The following is a 25,565-nucleotide window of genomic DNA, read 5'->3' on the forward strand; positions in this document are numbered from 1 at the left end:
GTGTGCTCGATTTTACACACCTGTCAGCAACGGGTGTGGCTGAAATAGCTGAATCCAATCATTTGAATGGGTGTCCACATACTTTTGTATATATAGTGTATTTTTTAAGAGAAGAAAGGAGGTCCTTGCCTTGCACCCGGTGCTGTTTGTCCACAGCTGTGAAAAGGCACTGATACACAAGCCTACGACTTAAACAATAAGCATGGTGTGTGTGCATGCGGTTATTCCGTGCCATCATATTCACTCAGGGTGAATTTACAAAACAACCGGTTAGCTTCCTGATTGGGCTCTAACTGAAGCTGCCCCCAGTAACCTCTGAGAGCATAGTCTTCACCTCACAAAATATGGACCTTTACAAACCTCCATCAAGACCATAATGTTCTTTGGTCGTCAATGTTGGTGCCACAAATGACCTCTGCTCTGCATGAGACAGTGGAATGCTCAGCATTGTGGTGGTGGTGGACCCTCCAACTCCACATAGATATGTGGCTGGGTGGGCGGGCTGTTGGATGGAGGGGTTCCAGATTTGCGGTGCACACACCAATTAACAGTTTCCCTGGATTTTTCTTCCTCTCTGGATGGAAGGAGGTTGCAGTAACCGTCATTAACTAAGTATGCCTAGCCTAGAAAGTAAAGCATGTGGGCGAAATGCAGTCAGTCAGTGTTATCTGTCACCATGGTGGTTTGGACCAATTAGGAGAAATCATTTCCAGATTTGGAATGTGACCCAGGCAGCGAATGGATGCATCCTAAGTAATTAATCTCTCAGCAGCTGAGCGAGTAGCCCCACCATGCAGGATGACAACAACACACACAGCCAGACCAGCCAGACCAGCTAGCAGGGCAGGGCAGCTCTCTCCGCCTGGCCCATTCATCTCATTTAAAGTAACAGTATAGGTTATTTACCACCATGCCAACCTCACTGTCTGACCAATATGTGTTTACAGTATGATCTAGTCTCTTTGCGGAATTTAAACATTTAGCTAGGCAATGAATTCCTCAGTGGTTCTATTTTTAGGTTGTTCCCTCTTTTAATCAACATGACAATAGCCAATGAAATGATTGCAGTATCTTCTAACGTCAAACATGCACTCATTTTTGTAGCTGTTTGGGTGGTGGATTTATCAGAGTTGAACCCTTCATTTTGGGGTTGGATGAAATGAATACCAAACTTGTTTACGCTATTCCAAAAATCAACTTAATACAAAAGAGGACAAGAGGACAAAGACATCATTTAGAGTGCCCCCTCAGGCAGATAATTGCAAAGATAGTGAGCACCCTATGCACACAGAAACTAAAGCTGGGGACGCTGACAATTCAATATACTAAGGGCTTTCGTTGTTCAGTTCTAAGAATTCTGCTGCTCACCCTCACTCAGTCACAGTGGCTAAAGACGAGTCTTGACAGCTCGTGGCCTTATCGATTCTCCTTCCTAGTGTTATAGTAGTGTGTGGTCATAGATAATATTTCTTCTGACATGGCGCAAAGGAGAACTCTGCAATGAGACAGGTAAGCCTTTTATGTAAATGACACCAGACATTGCCATAGACATACAATGACCGTGTGACATTCAACTCATAGTGGAGACAGTAGGCTACAGCACCAGAATACACAGGAAGTGGGAGAATTATTTTATAGTACTGCAATCTGACTCTGCTGCCAAAGTTGTCAGGAAGGATTTGGTCATTAAAAAGAACGCCTTCTGCCAGACTCTGTTAATCACCTGTAAGCACTGAACAGATTAGGGGGGGGGGGGGGGGTATTTTCCAAATGCTAACAACTGAACATAATTAAATACCACATAAACATGGCCCATAGACACTACTGATAGCATGGTTGTGTTATGGATTCACTAGGTCATGGCTGCCTTCTATTTTATTTACAGTACAGTGGCAGATCAATAGCTTCCTTTTCCCCAGATAAATAGCAGAAGTACATGTGCAGTAAATCAATAGTGTAGTGTCCGTTGTTCACATACAGAACACTCAGAAGAGGAGAGCAGATATGACTAAGAATGCCTACAGCATGGATAATCCACTAGATTCAGCCACGGGACCATTTTTTTATTGAGCGGATGGTGAGGGGGCAGGAACAAAATTACAAATCATTTGTAGACTGCAAATTGACAACAAGAAGCCCAAACAGATATATTATTTGACTAAAACGATCACATATATCTCTCTATTATGTGTTGTAATACTTTGGAAGAGATTTACTCAATTAAAATCACCTGGGAGTTGATTTGCTGGTGTTTATTTGATTTTTTTTGTCTTTTATGTCCAACAATTTGGACATAAAAGGGGGGCCACTGAGTGGATCAGTGTAGCGAATAATTTACGTAATCTTGCGAGATCAGTCTGGTTGTACGAGGCTAGCAGGTTTCTTCCTAGTTTGGAAATTATACCGAATTGAGAATAAACCTAGAGTGTCACCATCATCTCTGCTGCACAACCAGCTGAACACGTTTCAGGTGAGTTACACCTCCAAACCCCACCATAGTGTGGATGTGGAAACCCAACACCATGCAATCCAGTGCCATGTAACACTCCGACCATGAATTGTAAGGGCCGGTTGGGTTACACTTAAATACTACTATACTAAGAACCCCCTCTCTCAGACAAACTGCTGTGTGTTGTGTAGCTACTTGCAGAGAGCAGGTGTAAGGTGTCACTATTCTACAGTATGTACAGGGTGATTCATGAGAGCTATGGTTCAAGAATGAAGACATGAAGTCCATGTCAGTGTCGGGCAGGCAAGCAGGTTGGGTTGTTTTCACCACAAAGTGAGAGAGTGAGCCGGCGCTGTGTTCCAAATGGCACCTTATTCCCTATGTAGTAGACTACTTTTGACCAGAGCCCTTTATAGGCAATTTGGGACAGACAGAGAGAGGAACAGGAGGTGAACATGCCCTGCTCTCTGCTCTCTCTGTCTGACTATGGCATACCACTATGGCATACCATTGCCGTTAACCTCTACTAAGGTACTGTCACGTTGAGGACGTGTTTCTCCCCATGGTTGTAAATGTAGCTTTACCAAGTATTGCCACGGATGTTCAAGAAGATGTTCAGTTTTACCCTGAGTGCCCTCACAGTGTTCTACAGGAGAACCATCGAGAGCATACTGTCGAACTGCATCACTGCCTGGTACGGCAACACCACCACCGCGGATCGCAAGGCTCTTCAGAGGGTGATATATGCAGCCTAACGCACCATTGGGCAAACACTGCCCGCCCTACAGGACACCTACAACACCAGGTGTCGCAGGAAGGCCAAGAAGATCATCAGGGACCCCACTACTCGCTACTCTCCCTCATGGACATCCTCAATCAACTCTCACTTATCTTGCCTGCTACTCCCCCTATGGACATTCTTTCTTCTGTTGCTCCACCCACCCCTTCTACTCCCCTTATCGACATGCTCTCCCCTGCTGCCCCACCCCTTCTATGGGCATTTCACCCCCCCAACAGGCTTTACTCTGCCCCCACCCCAATGGCATTCATCACTATTGCAGTTGTTAATATGTATATTATTACTGTTTTGATTTCTATTTCACTCAATGATCAGCCTGCTGCTCAACTTATGGTTATTCTAACCCACCCACCCCAACAGTCTTTACTCTGCATACATCCCAATGGACATTTATTTATTCATAATAAATATCCATCAGCTGTTATTATGTATATAGTGCTATGTCTATTTATATTGTTTTTACCATTTTATTTCACTAGTCCAGTATGTTGGAGCTCAAAACCTAAGATTTTCACTGTACCCTGCAATCACACCTGCAACAATCTGAATCTCTGAACCCTCGGGTAGGTGGACCTGAGCCCATGATTCGGGAGGAACAAGCTGACCCGCCCATATTTTTATTTATCAACTCCCTTTCCGTGCTTATTAAATATTGCGCATATTTATCACTTTTAAAACCCTTTTTAGAGTGGATCATTTATGCATTTTATTGTGATTTTATCCACTTTTACTCCCGCTGATATCTCAACATTTTAAAGCCTGGGTTTTACCCGATCTATTTAAATAATTATACCCTTTTAAACTCATCTGTCCAGGATGGTGGGCCAATGCAATAGAAGCTGACATTTTAACAACCTAAACGGACGGTTTTATTTAGCTGTAAGTAGATTTTTAAATATTTTTTCACACAACTCAATGGAGACACAAACAACATAAAAAATAACCATTCATCCCACTATTCAAATATTACAAACCATTACTCCCCTCCCAGTATCCTGAAGAATCCACTACGTCCTATTTTTATTTACCCTTTCCCCCAACCCAAATCCTTTTACCCTAAACCGGGTTCGTATCCTTTTCCAAACCCCTCCTCTATTTTATTATTATAATTGTTTTACTTTACTTCTTTATATGTTTAAATCCATTAAAGTTTGTTTTAACCAAATCAAGTTGAGGGGAAAAAAAGAAAGAATTCCACAACCTCCTCCCTCTTGTATCTTGACAAACCTGACCTTCACCAGACAGATACATGGACAAGAGGGATAGAAGAGGGCATTAAGCTCTGAGATGTCCCAAAATTCGTCATTACTCAATATGTTCCGTTCAAACACGTGGCTATAACCTAATATTGATGTATATTTGCAATGTCTTACAGTTGTGATATCTGCAATTATGCATTCATTGACAACACGAGCAATGGAAAATCCCATAAAATAATGGCTTATTTTCCATAGTTACCAACCCAGCATGACTTTGAATTTGGGATTATTAGAATTGGAAGCTTCCTACTGAAATGCATGTCAATAAACTTTTTTGTAGCTTTCGATAAAATTATAGATTATTTAAAAGTATAATGGTATTAGATTAAAAATAATAACAATACAATAAAGATGATGTAAAACTATACACAAACTTCTGTACGTGAGCCCTGTATGCACGGGTGCTGTATTCGCTGGACTATTCTACTAAAACACGTTTACAGTGCATTGCATCATGTACGTTCACCATAATGACGAATTACCCTGGAAAGGCTATATTATGTCTTTCCCAGTGTGGGTACCAACTACACAACAAGGAAACGTGTTTCATTCTTGCTTACAAGTTTTCTGCCAGTCACAAGGAGCCCGCTGACGGGTAAAACGATTGATTGCGCTTTTCCATGAGGCAAATGAGACTGTAAACAAAGAGCAGCCATATATTACTTACTTTCTGTGCAACACATCCCGTGACCCATAGTAGATACGCTGTCAAGAACACATGTGCCCAGAACGAGCTGTTGCAGTTCATTTTCCTTATTTCGTCCTTTTCTCATACGCACACTGAACTGTGACCCGCTCTCGCTCCCACTCTCCATTCACCTGAACTCTCGGGAGCGCGCTTTCATCCTTCGTGGACCCGCATACAGAAATCACAGGGGGTTGTACTGAAGCGCCCACAATTTGGCAGTCAGTCTTATTTGTCAACAATAATTTTGACGAACATAGCTTCCAATGCACCAGCTGTGGGATTAGAAACAGTAACCTACATTTCCTTGTAGTTGGTCAGCTGCAGACCATTGATAATGGAGTAACTTTATGGTTATGTAGTGATTTAAGAGGAGCAGAGCTCTGCCACCTGTGCCATAAAAGCCCAGGCATCTTGACAGAGGGGTAGTAGTACTCTCAAACAGGCTACACTATTCCCCCTTTTCTCTAGAAGTGTCCGGAGCACAAACCCAATGTGAACATGTGAAGCCAACTCTTGCACTGATGCCACCAATGAAGCAATAGAGGGGGGGCATCGAAACACAGGGCGAAGAGTGAGCTTGAGCAGTGTAGGTGTGGGTATGGTGACTTTATGAATGAATTTCCAGCAAATTGAGAGGGGAAAGCTGGAGTGGAGCAAGGCTGAACCAGGGACCTCTGGTTACAGGGCAAATGCACTACCACCTGTGCCATAAAAGCCCATGCCTCTTGGCAGAGGCAATATACCATCATATAGGAAGGCTATGTAGCATATATAGCATAAATGACTTGACTTATGCAGAGTTGAGAATCCTTTTGTGTCAACTCTGTATGGAGTTACTAAGATTAGCTGATATTCATAAGCATGCTGATGAACAGTGCTGTAGACCTATAGAACCAAATGCTCACTAAACCGTTAAGCATATTGTTTGTCTGACTTTAACAGCGTTAAGGGCAAATCAGGAGGAAATAGCGTCTGTTGTCTGCCCTGTCAATGTTAAATAATCATTCCTTGACAGTGGCGATTTTAGCATGTCAATCTTGGTGGGGGAAAACTCAACAACAACAAAAATGTAGATGCATGCCAGACCATGTTTGTATGCGGCTTTATTAACTTAAAAAAAAAAAAAAAAGTATGTACATTGTTTGCGATCGGATATGTGACACACGTATTAATGCAAAAATAACATGCAAAACAGACATCAACAAAAAAACATATATTTTCTTTAGCTAAACCGGTGGAGCTCGCCCTGAATGACGGGACACCACTGTTCCATGAGCATGCATGCTCACTCATAAGCATGTCAGCGAGTATATGGGACAGTCTTGTGGTGAAACAAGATTCGGCACATTTCTTGTTGACTACATGTGCAGGCCAGAGACATCCTTATGTAGCCTCCCTATTCAGAGTATTGCTACCTCTGCCAAGAGGTCTGGACCTTTATGGCACAGGTGAAAATGTGCTTGTACTACACTGAAGGGTTGCTGGTTCAAGCCCCTCTCTGACTGTTCCTTCTCAATTGCCACATTTATCTCCTATCTGAGATCATTAGACAGTCAGTAATCAAATTCAGTAATCAGTACTTATTCAACACTGAAAAGGTGTTGTAGACTGTATTCCTAACTACACTAAAATAGACTTCTATTCATGTCATTGGAGAGATATTTTTGCAAATGGATATAATAATAGGCTATGTGTATTTGTCACTAGCTGTGTAATTATTGATATTCATGAAACCTTAAATCTGTGCTGAATAGGTAGAAACAATCCTGATCATTAATGGCAAGGCATTATCTAATCACACCCTATTTTGCATAGAGAGACAGCATAATGACAGTAAAACATCTGCATGGTAATACACACTGTAACCTTTATATTTTATGGGGATACAGAATTAAATAAAACATTTGTTACAGTTTTGACAAAACTAGAAAAAAATGTCTGATAAAAAGACCGCAGTTTTACTCCACGACCGCCAGAGGGAGTAAATATTTTTCTATTCATTACAAAGGGGCGGGCTCTAAAACCCACAACGCCCCGCGCGAGACAAAACGTCATTGGTGTCCGTTCATTATTACTGTTCGGCCAGCAACTGGTTTGGCATTTTTACCTTTAAATCTAGCTAATTTCCAAGCATAGGCTTATAATGTATACATTATTAGGTAGAGAAAAATAACAATAATTAATATATAATTCTCAAAGAGACTAGACATCAAGTCACAAAACGATGTTAAGTATCCTGATGTCAAATATCCTAAATGGCACCCATTTAGCCACGTAGAAGCAGAACGAAAAGTCGTCTGAAAAAGGTTGGATTGTAAACATTTTCCGTGCATTTCAACCATTGTCATGTCAATTTTTATGTATATATATATATATATATATATATATTATGGTTATTTATTAAACCTTTTCACGTTGTGCGTTGATATATAAATTACACAACATGTACCGGTGTGAAAATCGGGACATACTAGAATAATTCTAGCCCCATAAACCTCGCAGGATCACAACACACAGTTAATGCAAATATTTGTATAACTAAAGTAACGTTATGGGACTGATGTGTTAACTAGCTAACTTGCAAACGTAGGCTGTCTTTGCTTGACAGGTTGGTAAAGCCAACTAGCTACCTTGCTTGTTACTGAATCCAATCAAATGTATTGGTCGCATACACGTTTAGCAGATGTTATTGCGGGTGTAGTGAAATGCATGTCGTTTGTAAAGCCCAGCCATCTTAATAACATACACATTTGTTACTTACAATATTCAAAGGCCTAACGTTAGCTAGGCAATGAAGTTAGCTATATTTAGTAACTCAATCCACTTAACGTTAGTTCGCTAGACGGCTTTAGCTGGAGTTGTTCCTCCCAACCACATTCTCCCAGTTGGTTAGAACATTTGACCAAATGTATTGCAAATAATGTACTTTATCAATACATTTGCAATGTTATTATTGCAGACCACGCCCACTTTTTTTCGCTACATCCACACTACGCCATCACAGTGCAAATCCTTTCAGATGACGGCTAATTTGCATTTAGATGACTCTTTCTTTGATCAGACTAAATACGTTATGATGCTCATACTACTTAAATATTAACTAACTAAACCTTACATTTTCAGGGGAGACCATTGTTTTGGGTTGTCCTTCCTCGGACGCATGAATTGTATTCAACCTTTTGAACTGGACAAACGGGAAGAAAATGTTTTGAAAGGATTATAGCTACTCTCTTCCATGGGCTCCAGTGCAACATCATTTGATTCTGTATGTAAATGGCAAACCACAAAGCAGCCGTTGCTGAGATGGAGACAGCCAATGGAGAAAACCATCAACTAGACCTGATACCACAGTTCGAAGAGGATGGTGCTGATCCTGTGGAGAATGATGCTCAGCTACTGAAGAAAGGAGGGCAGGAGAAACCGACAACATCGAGGGATGTTGTAAATGGTAAGTGTTAGTTAATTAGTTAATACCATAGCCTGCCCCTCAAATGATAGGATTTGATTAGCTTTATTGTTTTATATATATATATTTAGGCATTCTAGGCAACCTGACTCTGACCTAATTCTGACTGATTTAATGATTCCATCCACTCTCATCATCAAACAATGGAGTGTGTTCTTCCTCAACCAGTTAATTGTAGGAGAACAATTGATTTCAAAAGTTAATAGGAAAGCATAACTGAATGCTTGTATTATTTTCACAGGACATAATTGTGAAAACGTTGTTGTTGAAGGGAATCTGCTATAATAGGAGTTCCTTATATGGAGGCAATTACACTGTCTTCTACCAGTATTTTTTCCCAACTATGCATGACATGCTTGTGTGCGACCTGCCATTACTTTGCCGCCTCAGGCCATCTGCCCCTCCCTGCTACATCTCTCTTTGTACTTGTATGGGGAATTGCAGTACTGTCTGGACAGAGATTTGAGCCTTATAACTAATCTACAATCGACTGTCACTTCGCAGTCACCAGTGCACTAAGGCATATTTGCATGCTGTCGTTATTCCTACACATCTCACCTTCAATAAAAATAGTTTGGCTATCTTGACACATGTAAAATGAATAATATCAAACTGCCACTTTCAGTTCCTAAAGCACTAGTCTGGCTTGACAACAAAGCTTGTTTGACTGGTTTCCTGTGAAAGCCACAATAGACTTTGTCATGCAAAGGAGCCTTACCTCCAAGTCCTTTCCTTTTTAAAATTTAAAGTATGTCACAATCTTCTCTCATTGTGTGGTGAAATACAAACTGGATGGATGGATGCCGTAAATGACCTACTATACTGTCAACCCCCAACTCACCCACTCCCTTGTTGCAGGATCTTTCAAAGCAGACATGGTGCCTAATGGAGAACGAGTGGCACGGGGCCCGGGGCCAGGTGCTGGAGGGGACGGCCATCCAAATGGCCCCCTGCCTCCTCCTTCGCCCCCTGCTGTTCAGGGCACCAGCCCCACCGTCAGCCCCCATTCCAAAGAGCCATCCCAAGGTGTGGCCGCTTTCCCACCACCCATGCTAGAGAAGTCTGAGGGAACTAGTGCTGAGGGCCCTGTTCACAAGGGCGACGCATTGCAGTCGCTCAGACTGAGTATGCCAATGCAGGAGACTGAATTGTGTAAGCATACTGTAACCTGTTCTTGCAGTGAGTGCCCCCACCCCCCTTTTGCTCTGGGATGTTGCTTCAGAAGCTGACTTGTTGATTAGGCCTACCTCCATATCCTAATTTAATTCCCTTGCCTGTACTTACTACACTCCCATTAAAGAGTTAGATCGAGAGACTATCTGTTTGGTGGTTTGAGCCTGCTTACTTTGTGCAATGCCAGTGGTCATTTAATTGCTTGATTTGGGTCTTGGTGCTTCTCTTGGTAGTGGCTGTATTTAAACTACTCCTTTACATGTGGTGTATGTTGCTTTGGATGACGGCCGAGGTTTACAGGTACCATGATATGGGAAGTATTTGAAGTTTATTAGTTATATTACAGAATATGTCTCATTTTGCCTGAAGAGCTTTTTGTTTACTGTGAGCCACTAGGCTAACCACTCCCACATAGAATGTTTACAGTGTCAAATACATAAACTCGTTTAGAGTATCACATTCTTGGTTTCGTTCCGTTCATGGTGCACTCTGCTCTAAGTGATGCTGCAATCAGGAAGTCCTCATGCTAACTTCTAAGTTGCACTGATTTGACACCTGTTGGTTGGTCTTCAGCACACCTGGCCAATTGCAGTCAGAGCATCATCAATCAGGCATATCACCAACTGTCTGCTAACTAACTAACTAACCAAAAAAGCTAAAAACAGAATACGTTTGGATACTAAACTACTTTGTGTGTCACATTTTTATTAACGTTACTGTAATAACTAAGCGACTGGCTAATATATGGGATTGATTTGAGTCTTACTCATTTGGCTTTGTAAGTACTGGGTTACGTGCAGTTTCACATGGTGGTAACTAACCATGGTGGATGGAAAACCATGTCATACAAGCACTCTCATTTCTTACATAAAAAGGGCTCTAAACTGAGCGAAAAAGTAGTTGTAGCACACATAGTTGTGGTTTCCTTCTAAAATGTATTGTATGCTTGTATGACAATGTCTAAGTTATTGTTAGCATATTCTGTGTTGTATGGTGGTGCAGTTAGGCCCTTCTATTCCTTGTGTTAAACTTGCTCTTCCTGTAGCTGTCAAAGAGCAATCACTGGAGATGGAGAATGAGGAGAAGATTCGCCATGATGCTCGGCGACGCCTGGAGGAGCAGCTCAAACAGTACAGGGTGCAGAGGCACAAGGAGACGGTGAGTGAGTGTGTGTGTGTGAACCGAGTTGAATTGAAGCAGAAGTGTTTCCCCTAGCATTATTTTGGCATAGCAGGCCTTCTTGCCTAGTTTTGTTGCTATCCACTACCTACAGTATAGTATAAAAATGATCCTCTGTTAGTTTCAGTTGAAGGGTCTGATGTTTGCAGCCCTGAATGTTGCTTCTTTGTGCCCATACAAGAAAACAAGCTAGGGGAAAACAAGCTAGGGGAAACATTGGTCTGAAGTAGACTACATCCTCTGCTCATGCTACCCTCTCTCCTCCTCCAGTCCCACCGCTCTACCTTAAAGAGCCGCACTGGATTCAGCACTCTGGACCCAGACCTCATGATGCATCCAGAGGCTCTCCCCGGCCAACACCACCTCCATGACCACAGAGTACTCCTTCCTGCGGACCAGCGTCCCCCGGGGCCCAAAGCTGGGCAGCCTGGGCATCCCCCCAACCAAGGAGAGGAAGTCACGGTCAGCCCGCCCCAGCAAGATCCACTCCCTGGCCGACTACAAGACTCCCGAGCCAGTAGGGGGCAGTAGTGGTGGAGGTGGGGTCATAACTTCTGCAGACTCCTCCATGGGCTCCTTGGGGTCCAACTTGAGCTCTGTGTCCACCCTGTCAGAGAGCAGCATGAGGTCAGAGGTCAGCTCCATGGAGACGACCTCTTCGGAGGCCCCGCTGAGGTCGTCAATGTCTTTCCAGGACATCTCGGAGGTGGACGCCAGCAGCGAGTCAGGGATGGGGTCGAGGCCCGGTGGAGACGGGAACGACAGCGACAGCTCGACCTACAGCAACGTGTCCACCTCCACCAGGGGCACTGGGACCTACGGCATGCTGGCCGCAGCAGTGGGCAGGCAGAGGGGCGGGAACTACACAGTGGAGGGTAGGGAGATTGCCCCAGAGGCTATGGGAAACTTCCCCTCACTGCAAGAGGTTCTGCAGGCTGCCAGTGATGAGCAGCACCTGCTGGAGTTGGAGCAGGACAGAGAGGGCACCGGAGAACCACGCAGCCGCAGGGACAGCTTCTCCAGCAGGTAGGCCACACCATCATCAGCACAGCACTTCTGTAATGACACATAGCAACACAAACTGACTGGTGTAGTACTAGTGAATAACATAAGCACATTGCGGTTGCAGATAGCAAATAAGCAGGAACACTAGTCTACTTTAGATCATTGCTGTTTATATATTGAATCCGCATGTACACTGGTTTATGTTTGCTTATTTTTCCAATCATAATTTACCATGGATTGTTCTAGAATGCTCCAGTCAATTGCACTTGCAAGATGTATGCTTATATTGTTTAATTGCTTGTTTCCTGCAGTGTGTCATTAGAGAGCTCTGTGATGGGACATGACGAAATGCTCCAGGTTCTGAAGGAGAAGATGAGACTGGAGGGTCAGCTAGAGTCTCTGTCTTCTGAGGCCAACCAGGTATAATTAACATACAGACAAGGTAGTAAGGACTTCACTGTCTTCAATCGCTAACACTTTAAACATAGGATCAACTAAGGTAATTAACACTCCTTACATGTTCAGACTTACCGTCACTAGAATAGCTAGGTTAGCACCCTACAATTCCTCCCTCTCCTCTCCAGGCTCTGAAAGAGAAGACTGAGCTCCAGGCCCAGCTGGCTACAGTCAACGCCCAGCTGCGGGACCAGGTGGAGCAGGCCCAGGCCAGCCAGGAGAAACAGAGCTCCCTCAACAAGGAGGTCTCCACCCTGCGCCAGAGCTGCTCCCAGCTGGAGAGGGCCATGGTGGAGCTGCAGGGCAACCTAGAGCGCAAGAACGCCGGCCTTTCCTCATTGGGCAATGACCTGCAGGTGGCCGAGGACCAGTACCAGAGGCTCATGGGGAAAGTGGAGGAGATGCAGCAGAACGTGACCTCCAGGGACAACGCTGGTAAATTGGATGGATGGAGAGCCCAGATTTGGCATCATGGTTTTAAAACTATCATCTCCTCACAACATGCTCCACACAATAAAACTAATGAAATTCGATGCCTCACTTATTACTGTGCTAAAAACAAAACGCTTTGTGAATGATTTGTTTTGGTGTTGTTCTTCTGCAGTCCAAGAGATGCGTCAGCAGATGGGTGGACTCCAGACTCAGCTCCAGCAGGTCCAACTAGAGCGCAGCACCCTGCAGAGCCGGCTGAAGACCTCCCAGGCTGAGATTGACTCACTGCAGCAGGTCCGCCAATGGTACCAGCAGCAGCTAGCGCTGGCACAGGAGGCTCGAGTACGGCTCCAGGGTGAAGTGTCCAACATGCAGGTAAGGCTACCTGTGACAAGGGCTCCTCCTTCTACTGAATTGATGTGTTGCAGAGTTGACGTGTTATGAAATTGATGTGGTACGGAGTTGATATGCTGTTTGACTGAGTTGACATGTTTTTTTCCCCCCAGGCTTTGCAGATGACTCAGATTGGTGTCATGGAGCACCTAAAGCTGGAGAATGTGACTCTGTCCCACCAGCTGACAGAAACCCAGCATCGCTCCATCAAAGAGAAGGAGCGCATCGCCGTACAGCTGCAGAGTATTGAGGTCTGTCCCCTTGAAAATGAGGAAATATGACATGTTATGTGATTGGTGATAGTTAAAAAAATATATATATAAGATTTACTGGCAAAATAAAATCTGAGGAATTGGATTTGAGGTTATTAAGCAGCGTGTGATCTGACCTCTGTCCTTCCTTTGGCCGTAGACTGACATGATGACCCAGGAGGCTGCCTACCAGCAGATCCAGGATGCCAAGAACATGGTGGAGGACGACCTCCAGCACAAGCTAGACGAGTTTGAGGAGGAGCGAGAGCACTTACACAAACTGGCCAACACAGCCAGCTCTCTGGAGAGGGAACTAGAGCAGGTAAAGAACTAATTGTGGGTTTATGAAAACACTTATGAGAACCTTTGTATTGTTCAAATGAATGGTATTTGATAGTCTGGGGCAGTGGTCTAATATCAATGAAAGGTGGGGTCCAATAACAAGGTCCAATACTTTGAGAAAAACTGAATGTCTGCTCACTGGTTTGCTATTTTGCAGCAACAGTTGCCTAATGTAACCCCTCTCTGCGTCCCCCACAGATGAAGTTGACCCTATCGCAGAAGGACCTGCAGCTGGAGGCCCTCCAGAAAGACCACCTAGAGCTGATGAGACAGCTGACAGCCACTCAGGAGAGCCTACACACCAAAGAGCAGTCCATCAACCAGCTAGAGGCCCGCTACCTAGAGCTAGAGGCCACTCTGGCAGAGCTGCAGACAGAGACCAACACCAAAGACGAGAACATCCAGTATCTACAGAATGAGAAGATTGTGCTGGAGGTGGCCCTCCAGGCTGCCAGGGCTGACAAAAGTCAGCTGGACGAGGGGGCCGAGAGGCTGGGGGAGGAGGTGCTGGTGTCCTCGTACCTCCTGGATCAGCTCAGGCAGGAGGTCCAGGTCAAAGCCTCACAGGTGAGAAACAAACCGCCGTCGAGCCAATGGGTCCCATCACACACTACCCTACTATGGCTGTTGAGCAACCATGTTTGAGCTTACGTAGAATGTAAACCCCTTCTCCTCTTTGTTTTTAGATTGAAACTCTGCAGCAGGAAAATGGCACCCTGAAGAAACAAGCTCAGAAATTGAAAGAGCAGTTCATGCAGCAAAAGGTGCTTGTCACTTTTTTGGCTTTGGGAGGATTGTTGACACACACACATTCACACACATAATTAATCTCTTCACACCTCTTCTTGTTCCCCACCCATCAGGTGATGGTGGAGGCCTATCGACGGGACGCGGGCACCAAGGAGCAGCTGATCAGCGAGCTGAAGTCGACTAAGAAGCGTCTGGTGTCGGAGGTGAGGGGGCTGAAGCAGGAGCTGCTGGAGGCCCAGGGGCAGAAGCAGAAGGCTGAGCTGGAGCAGAGCCGGCTGCAGAAGGAGGTGGTCCGGGTCTCGCAGCAGATGAACAGCCTGGAGAACCACCTGCAGTCTGTGCAGACCGAGAGGGATCAGCTGGAGACACAGATCCAGGTACACAATGCCTCCCTAGAAGCTTTAGGTTTTTTCTAGGATTTCCTAAGGGTTTTCTTTGCATTACTTCCATGACTGTACTTGCATTACATATCCCATTGCCTTATCCGGCTATCTTTGATAGGCATTTGATAATAATCAGTGTGCGTTTGATGTCCCTCCACAGTCCCTGCAGTTTGACCAGAGTCAGCTAGCAGCAGTGACGGAGGAGAATGAGGGCCTGAAGAAACAGGTGGAGCAGATGCAGTCGGAAGCCAAGAAGTGAGTCAAAACATTTCTAAAGGCAGACTGACTTCTGGAACTAGCCTGATTACCATAGTAATGGCCCACCAATATTCATTATGAATCTCTATAAATGGTATAAGTAAACTCGGCTAAAAAAGAAACGTCCTCTCACTGTCAACTGCGTTTATTTTGTATAAATATTTGTATGAACATAACAAGATTCAACAACTGAGACATAAACTGAACAAGTGCCACAGACATGTGACTAACAGAAATTGAATAATGTGTCCCTGAACAAATGAGGGGTCAAAATCAAAAGTAACAGTCAATGCAGCTGGTGGCCACACCAGATACTAACTACTGCAGTGCATGTCCTCCTCATGGACTGCACCATATCTGCCAGTTCTTGCTGTGAGATGTTACCCCACTCTTCCACCAAGGCACCTGTAAGTTGCTGGACATTTCTGAGGGGAATGGCCCTAGCCCTCACCCTCCAATCCAACAGGTCCCAGACGTGCTCAATGGGATTGAGATCCGGGCACTTCGCTGGCAATGGCAGAACACTGACATTCCTGTCTTGCAGGAAATCACGCACAGAACGAGCAGTATGGCTGGTGGCATTGTCATGCTGGAGGGTCATGTCAGGATGAGCCTGCAGGAAGGGTACCACATGAGGGAGGAGGATGTCACACAGCATTGAGATTTCCTGCAATGACGACAAACTCAGTCCGATGATGCTGTAGCACACCGCCCCAGACCATGACGGACCCTCCACCTCCAAATCGATTCAGCTCCAGAGTACAGGCCTCGGTGTAACACTCATTCCTTCAATGAAAATGCGAATACGACCATCACATCATCAATAGGCCTACAAGCCCTCAGTCCAGCCTCTTTCAGCATATTGAGGACAGTCTGAGCACTGATGGAGGGATTGTGCGTTCCTGGTGTAACTCTGCAGTTGTTGTTGCCATCCTGTACCTGTCCCACAGGTGTGATGTTCGGATATACTGATCCTGTGCAGGTGTTGTTACACGTGGTCTGAAACTGAGAGGACAATCAGCTGTCCTTTCTGTCTCCCTGTAGTGTTGTCTTAGGAGTTTCACAGTACGGACATTGCCCTGGCCACATCTGCAGTCCTCATGCCTCCTTGCAGCATGCCTAAAGAACGTTCACACAGATGAGCAGGGACCATGGGCATCTTTCTTTTGGTGTTTTTCAGAGTCAGTAGAAAGGCCTCTTTAGTGTCCTACGTTTTCAGAACTGTGACCTTAATTTCCTACCGTCTGTAAGCTGTTAGTGTCTTAACGACCGTTCCACAGGTGCATGTTCATGAATTGTTTATGGTTCATTGAACAAACGTGGGAAACAGTGTTTAAACCCTTTACAATGAGGATCTGTGAAGTTATTTGGATTTTTACGAATTATCTTTGGAAGACAGGGTCCTGAATAAGGGACGTTTCTTTTTTTGCTGAGTTTATATGATCGGAAATACGTTTCTCTCTCAATCTCTTTTAGTCAGTTTGCTTAGATGTGCACTACTGTTGATGTGTCTAATTGTCGTGTTTTCCTCTCTCAGGGCCATCTCAGAGCAGAAGGTGAGAATGAAGCGGCTGGGGACTGATTTGACCAGCGCGCAGAAGGAGATGAAGGCCAAGCACAAGGCCTATGAGAACGCAGTGGGCATCCTGAGTCGCAGGCTCCAGGAAGCCCTGGCAGACAAGGAGACCACAGAGGCAGAGCTGGTCAAAGTCAAGGCCCAGGTCTCAGATGGAGGCAACAACCAGGCCCTGCAGGTACATATAGAACTACCTTGATAAGGGCCCAGTGTTTTTCCTGATCAAATGGCTTAACTAGGAACTAGGGTCCAGAGTTTGTTTCTGGTCACATCATGTGGCAATACTCATAACATAAGATTTCAGCACATCTTTAGCTGTGGTGATATTTCTATAGCTTAACCTATACTTGTTCCAGGATAAAATTGAGGTTCTGCAGAGTGAGCTCCAGGCTGTGAGCCACAGCAAGGCCATGCTGGAGAAAGAGCTTCAGGAGGTAATTTCCCTCACCAGCACTGAGCTGGAGGAGTACCAGGAGAAAGTAATGGAGCTTGAGGATGAGGTGAGTGGTTGTCTTACCTACAATGCAGGATCTTAATTTGATCACCATTTTGCAGGAGAACTTTCCTGCAATGCAGGACATTTAAAGGTTGTAATGTATTTTTTTAGGTAAAATCTTTTCTCGTAGCGATTACTTTTTGCCCGTGTGTGTTTTGCTATGCTGTCCCAACCCCTTTGAAAATTACTCGCAGCCCATGGTATAAGTGTTTCTCAAAGGTTTGATTGTAAAATCGTATATCTTTGTCATCCACAGCTGCAGGAGGCACGATGCTTCAAAAGGCGGATTAGGAGGCTGGAAGACACCAACAAGAAGCTATCCTTGGAGCTGGAACATGAGAAAGGGAAGTTGACAGGACTAGGGCAGTCCCACAATGCACTGCGGGACCATTCCAATATTCTGGAGACTGCCCTAGCCAAGAGAGAGGCAGACCTGGTCCAGCTCAACCTCCAGGTAAAAGGCTTCAATGTTACATTCAGTTACTACTATCAATGATCAATTAAATGACTAAACCCATACGATAACACCATTAATGGTTGCCCTTTTTCATTAAAAAGCTAACAGAAGAGATTTTGTTTTCTATTCCCTTATCCACAGGTGCAAGCCGTACTAAAACGCAAAGAGGAGGAAGACCAGCAGATGAAACAGCTGGTCCAGACACTACAGGTCGCCTTGGAGAAGGAAAAGACCAAAGTCAAGGACCTGAAAGAGCAGGTAAAGACTCCCAACCCAACAGTCATAATTTGTTGTCATTAACACATTATATACACATACAACCCCCCCTGAAGGAGACAAACTGGCCCAGCCACAACATAGTCTTGTGTTGTCATTAACACATTGTAACATACTGTAATGGACTGGAAACAGACTGTAAGTGTGTGTTGTGCACTAGGTGGCAGCAGCCAAGGCGGAGGCTGCCCACAACAGGCGGCACTACCGGGCAGCCATGCTGGAGCTGTGTGAGATCAAGAAGGACCTGCAGGCCAAGGAGGAGCTGGTCAAAGCCCTGCACAGCGAGGCACACAAACTACAGTGAGTCTAAAAATGTGCACTTTATAGTTTAGTGAATAAGACCTGCAATGATGCTGTGTTTAACAGATACAGAAGATTTTGATTACCCAATGAGTTGATGGAATCGTTAGGGAATGCTCTGTCCTTGTATTTTAGGGAATAACCCCATCCAACTCAACATAATCTTTTTCTTTTGATCTAATGTCTCCCCTTTATTTTAACATTGTCTTACCCTAATATCATTTCCTTCCCCTCCACAGGGCTCAGGATGAGAAACACTCTCAGGAGGTCTCCAGGTTCCAGGAGGAGCTGTCAGAGGCCCACTCCCAACTCCAGATCCTCCAGAAACAGCTGGATGAGCAGTTCAGCAAGCAGCCTCTCACCAACCAGGAGGTAACTAGCTAGGCCACACCACGCTATACAAAAGGCACAACCATGGTCGTGTTCAGTAGGGAGAAACTATTCAGAACTTTTCCAATAAGAGCACACTTTTGTTTTGCTATGGTGTGCCCTACTGAACACAACCCAGGACTGAATGGGGAAGTAGTTTGTTGAAAGTGACATCGGTCAATGACTCTTGAATGTGTTCTCTCCCCCAGGTGGAGGATTTGAAGTGGGAGGTGGAGCAGAGGCAGAGGGAAATCGAGGCCCAGAGACAGCAGCTGGAGATGGTGGAGCAGTGCAGCCAGAGGGAGCTGGACAGCCTGCAGACAGCTCTACAGGTACACACACACAGATCAAATCCAATTTTATTGGTCTCATACACATATTTAGCAGATGTTATTGCAGGTGTAGAGAAATGCTTGCCTTCCTAGATCCAACAGTGCAGTAGTATCTAACAATTCACAACACTACACACAAATCTAAAAGTAAAAGAATGGAATTAAGCTCCCGAGTGGTGCAGTACTGCCGAGTGGCGCAGTGGTCTAATGCACTGCATCACAGTGCTAGAGGCGTCACTACAGATATACTAATTGAATATCGCAGAATTGGGGAGATTTTTTTTTAAATATATCAATATTAGGATGAGCAATGTCTCCTTGGCATTGACTAAAATACAGTATATACATATGAAAGGTGTAAAGCAGTATGTAAACATTATTAAAGTGACTAGTGTTCCATTTAAAGTGACCAGTGAGTCCATGTCTATGTACATAGGTCAGCAGCCTCTTAAGGTGCAGGGTTGAGTAACCGGCTAGATGGGAACATGCACGCACACCCAACAGGGTAGTGAGGACATACAGTTGAAGTCGGAAGTTTACATACACTTAGGTTGGAGTCATTAAAGCTAGTTTTTCAACCACTCCACAAATGTCTTGTTAACAAACTATAGTTTTGGCAAGTCGGTTAGGACATCTACTTTGTGCATGACACAAGTCATTTTTCCAACAATTGTTTACAGACAGATTATTTCACGTATAATTCACTGTATCACAATTCCAGTGGGGTCAGAAGTCTACATACACTAAGTTGACTGTGCCTTTAAACAGATTGGAAAATTCCAGAAAATTATGTCATGGCTTTAGAAGCTTCTGATAGGCTAAATGACATCATTTGAGTCCATTGGAAGTGTACCAGTGGATGTATTTCAAGGCCTACCTTCAAACGCAGTGCCTCTTTGCTTGACATCATGGACAAAATCAAAAGAAATCAGCCAAGACCTCAGAAAAAGTATTGTCAATCTCCATAAGTCTGGTTCATCCTTGGGAGCAATTTCCAAATGCCTGAAGGTACCATGTTCATCTGTACAAACAATAGTACGCAAGTATAAACATCATGGGACCACGCAGCCGTCATACCGCTCTCCTAGAGATGAACGTACTTATGTGCGAAAAGTGCAAATCAATCCCAGAACAACAGCAAAGGATCTTGCGAAGATGCTGGAGGAAACAAGTACAAAAGTATATATATCAACAGTAAAAAAAAGTCCTATAACCTGAAAGGCCGCTCAGCAAGGAAGAAGCCACTGCTCCAAAACCGCCATAAAAAAAGCCAGACTATGGTTTGCAACTGCACATGGGGACAAAGATCGTACTTTTTGGAGAAATGTCCTCTGGTCTGATGAAACAAAAATATAACTGTTTGGCCATAATGACCATCGTTATGTTTGGAGGAAAAAGGGGGAGGCTTGCAAGCCAAAGAACACCATCCCAACCGGGAAGCACGGGGGTGGCAGCATCATGTTGTGAGGGTGCTTTGCTGCAGGAGGGTCTGGTGCACTTCACAAAATAGATGGCATCATGAGGACGGACAATTATGTGGATATATTGAAGCAACATCTCAAGACATCAGTCAGGAAGTTAAAGCTTGGTCGCAAATGGGTCTTCCAAATGGACAATGACCCCAAGCATACTTCAAAAGTTGTGGCACAACAAAGTCAAGCTATTGGATTGGCCATCACAAAGCCCTGATCTCAATCCCATAGAAAATTTGTGGGCAGAACTGAAAAAGAATGTGCGAGCAAGGAGGCCTACAATCCTGACTCAGTTACACCAGTTCTGTCAGGAGGAATGGGCCAAAATTCACCCAACTTATTGTTGGAAGCTTGTGGAAGGCTACCCAAAACATTTGACCCAAGTTAAACAATTTAAAGGCAATGCTAATTGAATGTATGTAAACTTCTGACCCACTGGGAATGTGATGAAATAAATCAAAGCTGAAATAAATCATTCTCTCTACTATTATTCTGACATTTCACATTCTTAAAATAAAGTGGTGATCCTAACTGACCTAAGACAGGGAAGTTTTTACTAGGATTAAAGGAATGGTAAAAAACTGAGTTTAAATGTATTTGGTTAAGGTGTTTGTCAACTTCAGACTTCAATTGTAGCTGGCTAGTTCCACTGCACAGTGCTATCATCCAGACTCTAAACCACAGATGCATCACTCTATCATTGTCCATTGTGTTGCCATTTTGTGACTGACTTAGCCTTGCTCTGCATTCTAGGGGATTAAGGTGGAGCTGGAGTCTGTGCAGGAGGAGCTCAGCAGCACCCGGAAAGATAAGTTCATGCTGCAGGCCAAGGTGGGGGAGCTGAGGAACAGCATGAAGACTGTCCTGCTGCAGAACCAGCAGCTCAAACTGGACCTCAAACAGAACCGCCTCCGGAAGGTAAGCTACCTGAGGAAGAAGAGGACATTTTTAAATTTTGTCAGATGTTATGGCTTTTTAAAATTGGTGTTGTGTCAAATTGAGACCTACCTGGCTGAGACTGAGGTGCACTTTTTTATTTACATGTTTTTATCAGTAGGGATGGTATTTCATATTGGTGTGTTTGGTAGAATATACAGCTCATCCAATGGTTTTGAGAAGGCGGTGGATATCCAAGTGTAACATGGTATACAGTGCATTTGGAAGTATGCAGACCCCTTGACAAACGAACAGGTTTTTTATTTATTTTAGCAATTGTAAAAAACAGAAAATAGCTTATTTACGTAAGTATTCAGACCCATTGCTATGAGACTCAAAATTGAGCTCAGGTGCATCCTGTTTCCATTGATCATCCTTAAGATTTTTCTACAACTTGAAGTCCATCTGTGGTAAATTCAATTGATTGGACATGATTTGGAAAGGCACACCTGTCTATAAGGTCCCACAGTTGACAGTGCGCATATCAGAGCAAAAAACGAGCTATGAGGTCGAAGGAATTGTCCATAGAGCACCGAGACAGGATTGTGCACAGATCTGGGGAAGGGTACCAAGAAATGTCTGCAGCATTGAAGTTCCCCAAGAAAACAGTAGCTTCCATCATTCTTAAATGGAAGTTTGGAACCACCTAGGCTCTTCCTAGATCTGGCCAAACTGAGCAATCGGGGGGGGGGGGGGGGGCCTTGGTCAGGGAGGTGATCAAGAACTCAATGGTCTCTCTGACAAAGCTCCAGAGTTCTTATGTGGAGATGGGAGAACCTTCTAGATGGACAACCATCTTTGCAGCACCCCACAAATCAGATTTAAATATTTGGCCTGAATGCCAAGCGTCACGTCTGGAGGAAACCTGGCACCATCCCTACAGTGAAGCATGGTGGTGGCAGCATCATGGTGGGTGATGTTTTTCAGTCTGAAGGACTGGGAGACTAGTCAGGATCGAGGGAAAGATGAACAGTGCAAAGTACAAAGAGATCCTTGATCCAGAGTGCTCAGGTCCTCAGACTGGAGCGAAGGTTCACCTTCCAACAGGACAACGACCCTAAGCACACAGCCAAGACAACGCAGGAGTGGCTTCGGGACAAGTTTCTGAATGTCCTTGAGTGGCCCAGCCAGAGCTCGGACTTGAACCCGATCGAACATCTCTGGAGAGACCAGAAAATAGTGCAGAGACACTCCGCATCCAACCTGACAGAGCTTGAGAGGATCTGCAGAGAAGAATGGGAAAAACTCCCAAATACAGGTGTGCCAAGCTTGTAGTGTCATACCCAAGAAGACTCAAGGCTGTAATCAAAGGGGTCTGAATACTTCCCGAATGCACTGTGTTTTGTTCTGGTTTGATGAAGGGGTATAAAAAGTAGTTTTTTCCTAATAAACACACTTGAGAGCATATATCACACAGAATGTAGTCTTCCTTTATGTGCTGATGTGTTCCTTTCCTGATTGAGCAGCAGAGGATGGAGCCATCGAACCCAGTGACCCCGGTGAAGATCCCAGACTGCCCTGTGCCTGCCTCCCTGCTGGATGAGCTGCTCAAGCCCTCTGCCTCCGTCAGCAAGGAGCCCCTCAATAACCTGCACAACTGTCTGCGCCAGCTCAAGTAAGAAAATACCACCATGTCGTCCTTACCTTCTGGGAGTGGAAAACCTGCGGGGAAAATATGCTATTGTACCTCACGATAGCCAGAATGAAATCCTTTACTCTCAAAAATGTAATTGTCTCACATGTGGATGGTGTATTATAATGATGTAATAGGAATCTGATGCCAGTACACTAAAGTGATTGTGTGTTTCCTGCAGGCATGAGATGGACAGCCTTCAGAAGCAGATGGAGGAGCACACAGTCACCGTGCACGAGTCCATGACATCATGGACTAACGCAGAGGAAGAACTTGCTCGACTGGGGGTGCCGCTGGATAATGACTCCGCAACATCCACCCATCTAAACCATGTGGACAGTAACAGAGGAGGAGGAGCGGAGGAGACACAGCCATTGTAATGCAGCACCTTCTCAGGCAGACAGAGTGGAGTTTTATCCACAAGGCCACTTATTTTTTACCTCCCTACCTAACCATTTCCCCCCTATTTCTTATCAATTGCTGCCAACATTTGGCATTATTATCCCATTAGCACAGACAATGCTTGGGTAAAGTAATTTGTACTTATACCATAGCTTTACCCTTTATTTGGGCTTTCCCTGTCTATATTTCTGTTATGACTGTCATATTTATTTATTTAAAATTCAGGAATTACAAGATTGAATCTTAAATAACAATGACAACTCCTCTGTTAGGGGATTCCTCCGGTCTTCTGCTTTGAAGTCATAGACCCCATGTAAGGCCTATTCTCTTCTGTCTCTCAAACAATCCAAATTTGCCATGGCAACTGACCCTTACCCCAGTTTAATTATGGTAGAGGTTTGTTTGCGGATACTGGTACTTTCTCATGCTCTAGTTAGATAAGTGAGACAGTTTAAAGCCTGCATAAAGTGTCTGCCATTGTTGTTATAAGCTATATTGTTAGTAACACATACTACAGACCCCTCTGAACTGTTTTCCTGTGCCTGTGAATGAGAGCCGGTTCGTAAACATGAATTCCAAATCAATCCCTTATCTCCCCACGTAGACACTCCTGAAGATCTGAAATGATTGGATGAATGCTTTTTTTAAATTATTGAACCTTTATTTAACTAGGCAAGTCAGTTAAGAACAACTTCTTATTTACAATGACAGCCTACACCGTCCAAACCCGGATGACACTGAGCCAATTGTGCGCGCCCTATGGGACTCCCAATCGCGGCCGGTTGTGATGCAGCCTGGATGGTTACTGTGAACCATACTACACACATTCAATCCTCTCAGGTCTACACAAGTGTATAGGGTGTAGGCTAGGGGTTGATTTGGGATGTAGAGAGTCATCTGGTCAAATGCCCCTATGGCTTTTGGACTGATTGATGAATCCCCATCATTCTCCTTTTAGTACGCCTCACATTTGAATGTCATTAACATCAATCTATTTGTTTTTTTAATTGCTTCTTGTTGAAAAAGCAGTGTTCTTTAAAAAAAAAAGTTTTGTAAAGCTTTCTATGGACATATCACTGTGGGCTCTGCAACTGTATGGAATCCTTAACTGTGTACTAATTAAGTTGTTTGTTGTCTGATTTGGACTGTAGTAATGTGTTTTGCAAAGCCTTAATAAGGAATCATTTTTGAAGGACTAAATGTTATGAATGAAATTATCATTATTCCTATTGAAAGTGTGTGTTTGCTAATCCAAACTGAATTGTTTATTGTTAAATACTTGGGTAGTCTCAACCGATGTTGCACAATTAATGAGGGCTTCCTGTAACTGACTGAGGGGAAGGTGTAAGATAACTTTTACGCAAAATGTTACTACTACTTTGGGTGAGATGTATTCATTTTTGTTGTTACTATGGTTTCATATTTACAGAAAAAGTCCACCCCTTAATTGCTTGTTTAATTCCTTTGAGGTTGGTTTTCTGTCAAGGGAAACTGATTATTCTTTGCAGAGATTAATATAAGAATATACTTTTTTCTCTACTTATTCCTATAATTGAATGACTTGATCATTATGTAATAGTGTGATGAGCAAAAAAAAACATTTGAGAATGACTTTTTTTTAATGATATGCAACCTGTAAATCAAAGTATTTCTTTTTTTTAAAACTGACAATTGTTAAAAGTCCAAATGAAGACACAGCAATGGGCACCATAACCTACAGCACATGCAGTTGTGATGTGACTGACTTTTAATATGCCAGTATACTCAATTCCAGACAACCTGTATCATACCAGTCAAAGTAAATAGAATATTTTTAACCACACTAATAACATGGGTATTTTCAAAGGGACAACCTATAGTTGAAGGGAAAGCTATGTTCAGTTGACTGGTAATTAATAACTGATAACATTGACTATATTCTATGCTACCTTTTACTGTTATCTGTATATTTGAATACATAACATCTGTTGGTACATGGAGCCGGGATACTAGTTCTCTAAATAAACCTTGTTGTATTTGGTGTTCAATCTTTT

The 25,565-nt window shown here is 43.9% G+C and overlaps 2 protein-coding genes across 2 annotated transcripts in view; one reads left to right on the forward strand and one right to left on the reverse strand.

Annotated features, from left to right (window-relative positions):
- LOC115111753 (uncharacterized) overlaps positions 1–5,368 on the reverse strand; it is a 33,125-nt gene extending 27,757 nt beyond the window's left edge. The window contains exon 1 of the mRNA XM_029638131.2: positions 5,175–5,368. Within this exon, the coding sequence (XP_029493991.2) occupies positions 5,175–5,255 (81 nt within the window). The 5' untranslated portion in view covers positions 5,256–5,368. The remainder of the gene's footprint in view (positions 1–5,174) is intronic.
- A 1,895-nt stretch (positions 5,369–7,263) lies between these two features.
- On the forward strand, positions 7,264–25,552 carry LOC115111754 (golgin subfamily A member 3-like). Its single transcript, XM_029638132.2, is given in 25 exon segments — positions 7,264–7,501; positions 8,319–8,643; positions 9,520–9,813; positions 10,880–10,992; positions 11,284–11,363; positions 11,365–12,039; positions 12,330–12,438; positions 12,603–12,909; positions 13,079–13,281; positions 13,413–13,550; positions 13,711–13,872; positions 14,091–14,459; positions 14,579–14,656; positions 14,756–15,019; positions 15,186–15,280; positions 16,821–17,037; positions 17,216–17,359; positions 17,612–17,809; positions 17,954–18,070; positions 18,249–18,388; positions 18,628–18,760; positions 18,967–19,089; positions 21,315–21,479; positions 22,964–23,112; positions 23,312–25,552. Coding segments are annotated over 24 exon segments (4,647 nt in total). The 5' UTR covers positions 7,264–7,501; positions 8,319–8,468; the 3' UTR covers positions 23,511–25,552.
- Positions 25,553–25,565: the final 13 nt, after the last annotated feature.

The sequence above is a fragment of the Oncorhynchus nerka genome, linkage group LG27 (genome assembly GCF_034236695.1).
Source record: "Oncorhynchus nerka isolate Pitt River linkage group LG27, Oner_Uvic_2.0, whole genome shotgun sequence".
NCBI lineage: Eukaryota > Metazoa > Chordata > Actinopteri > Salmoniformes > Salmonidae > Oncorhynchus > Oncorhynchus nerka.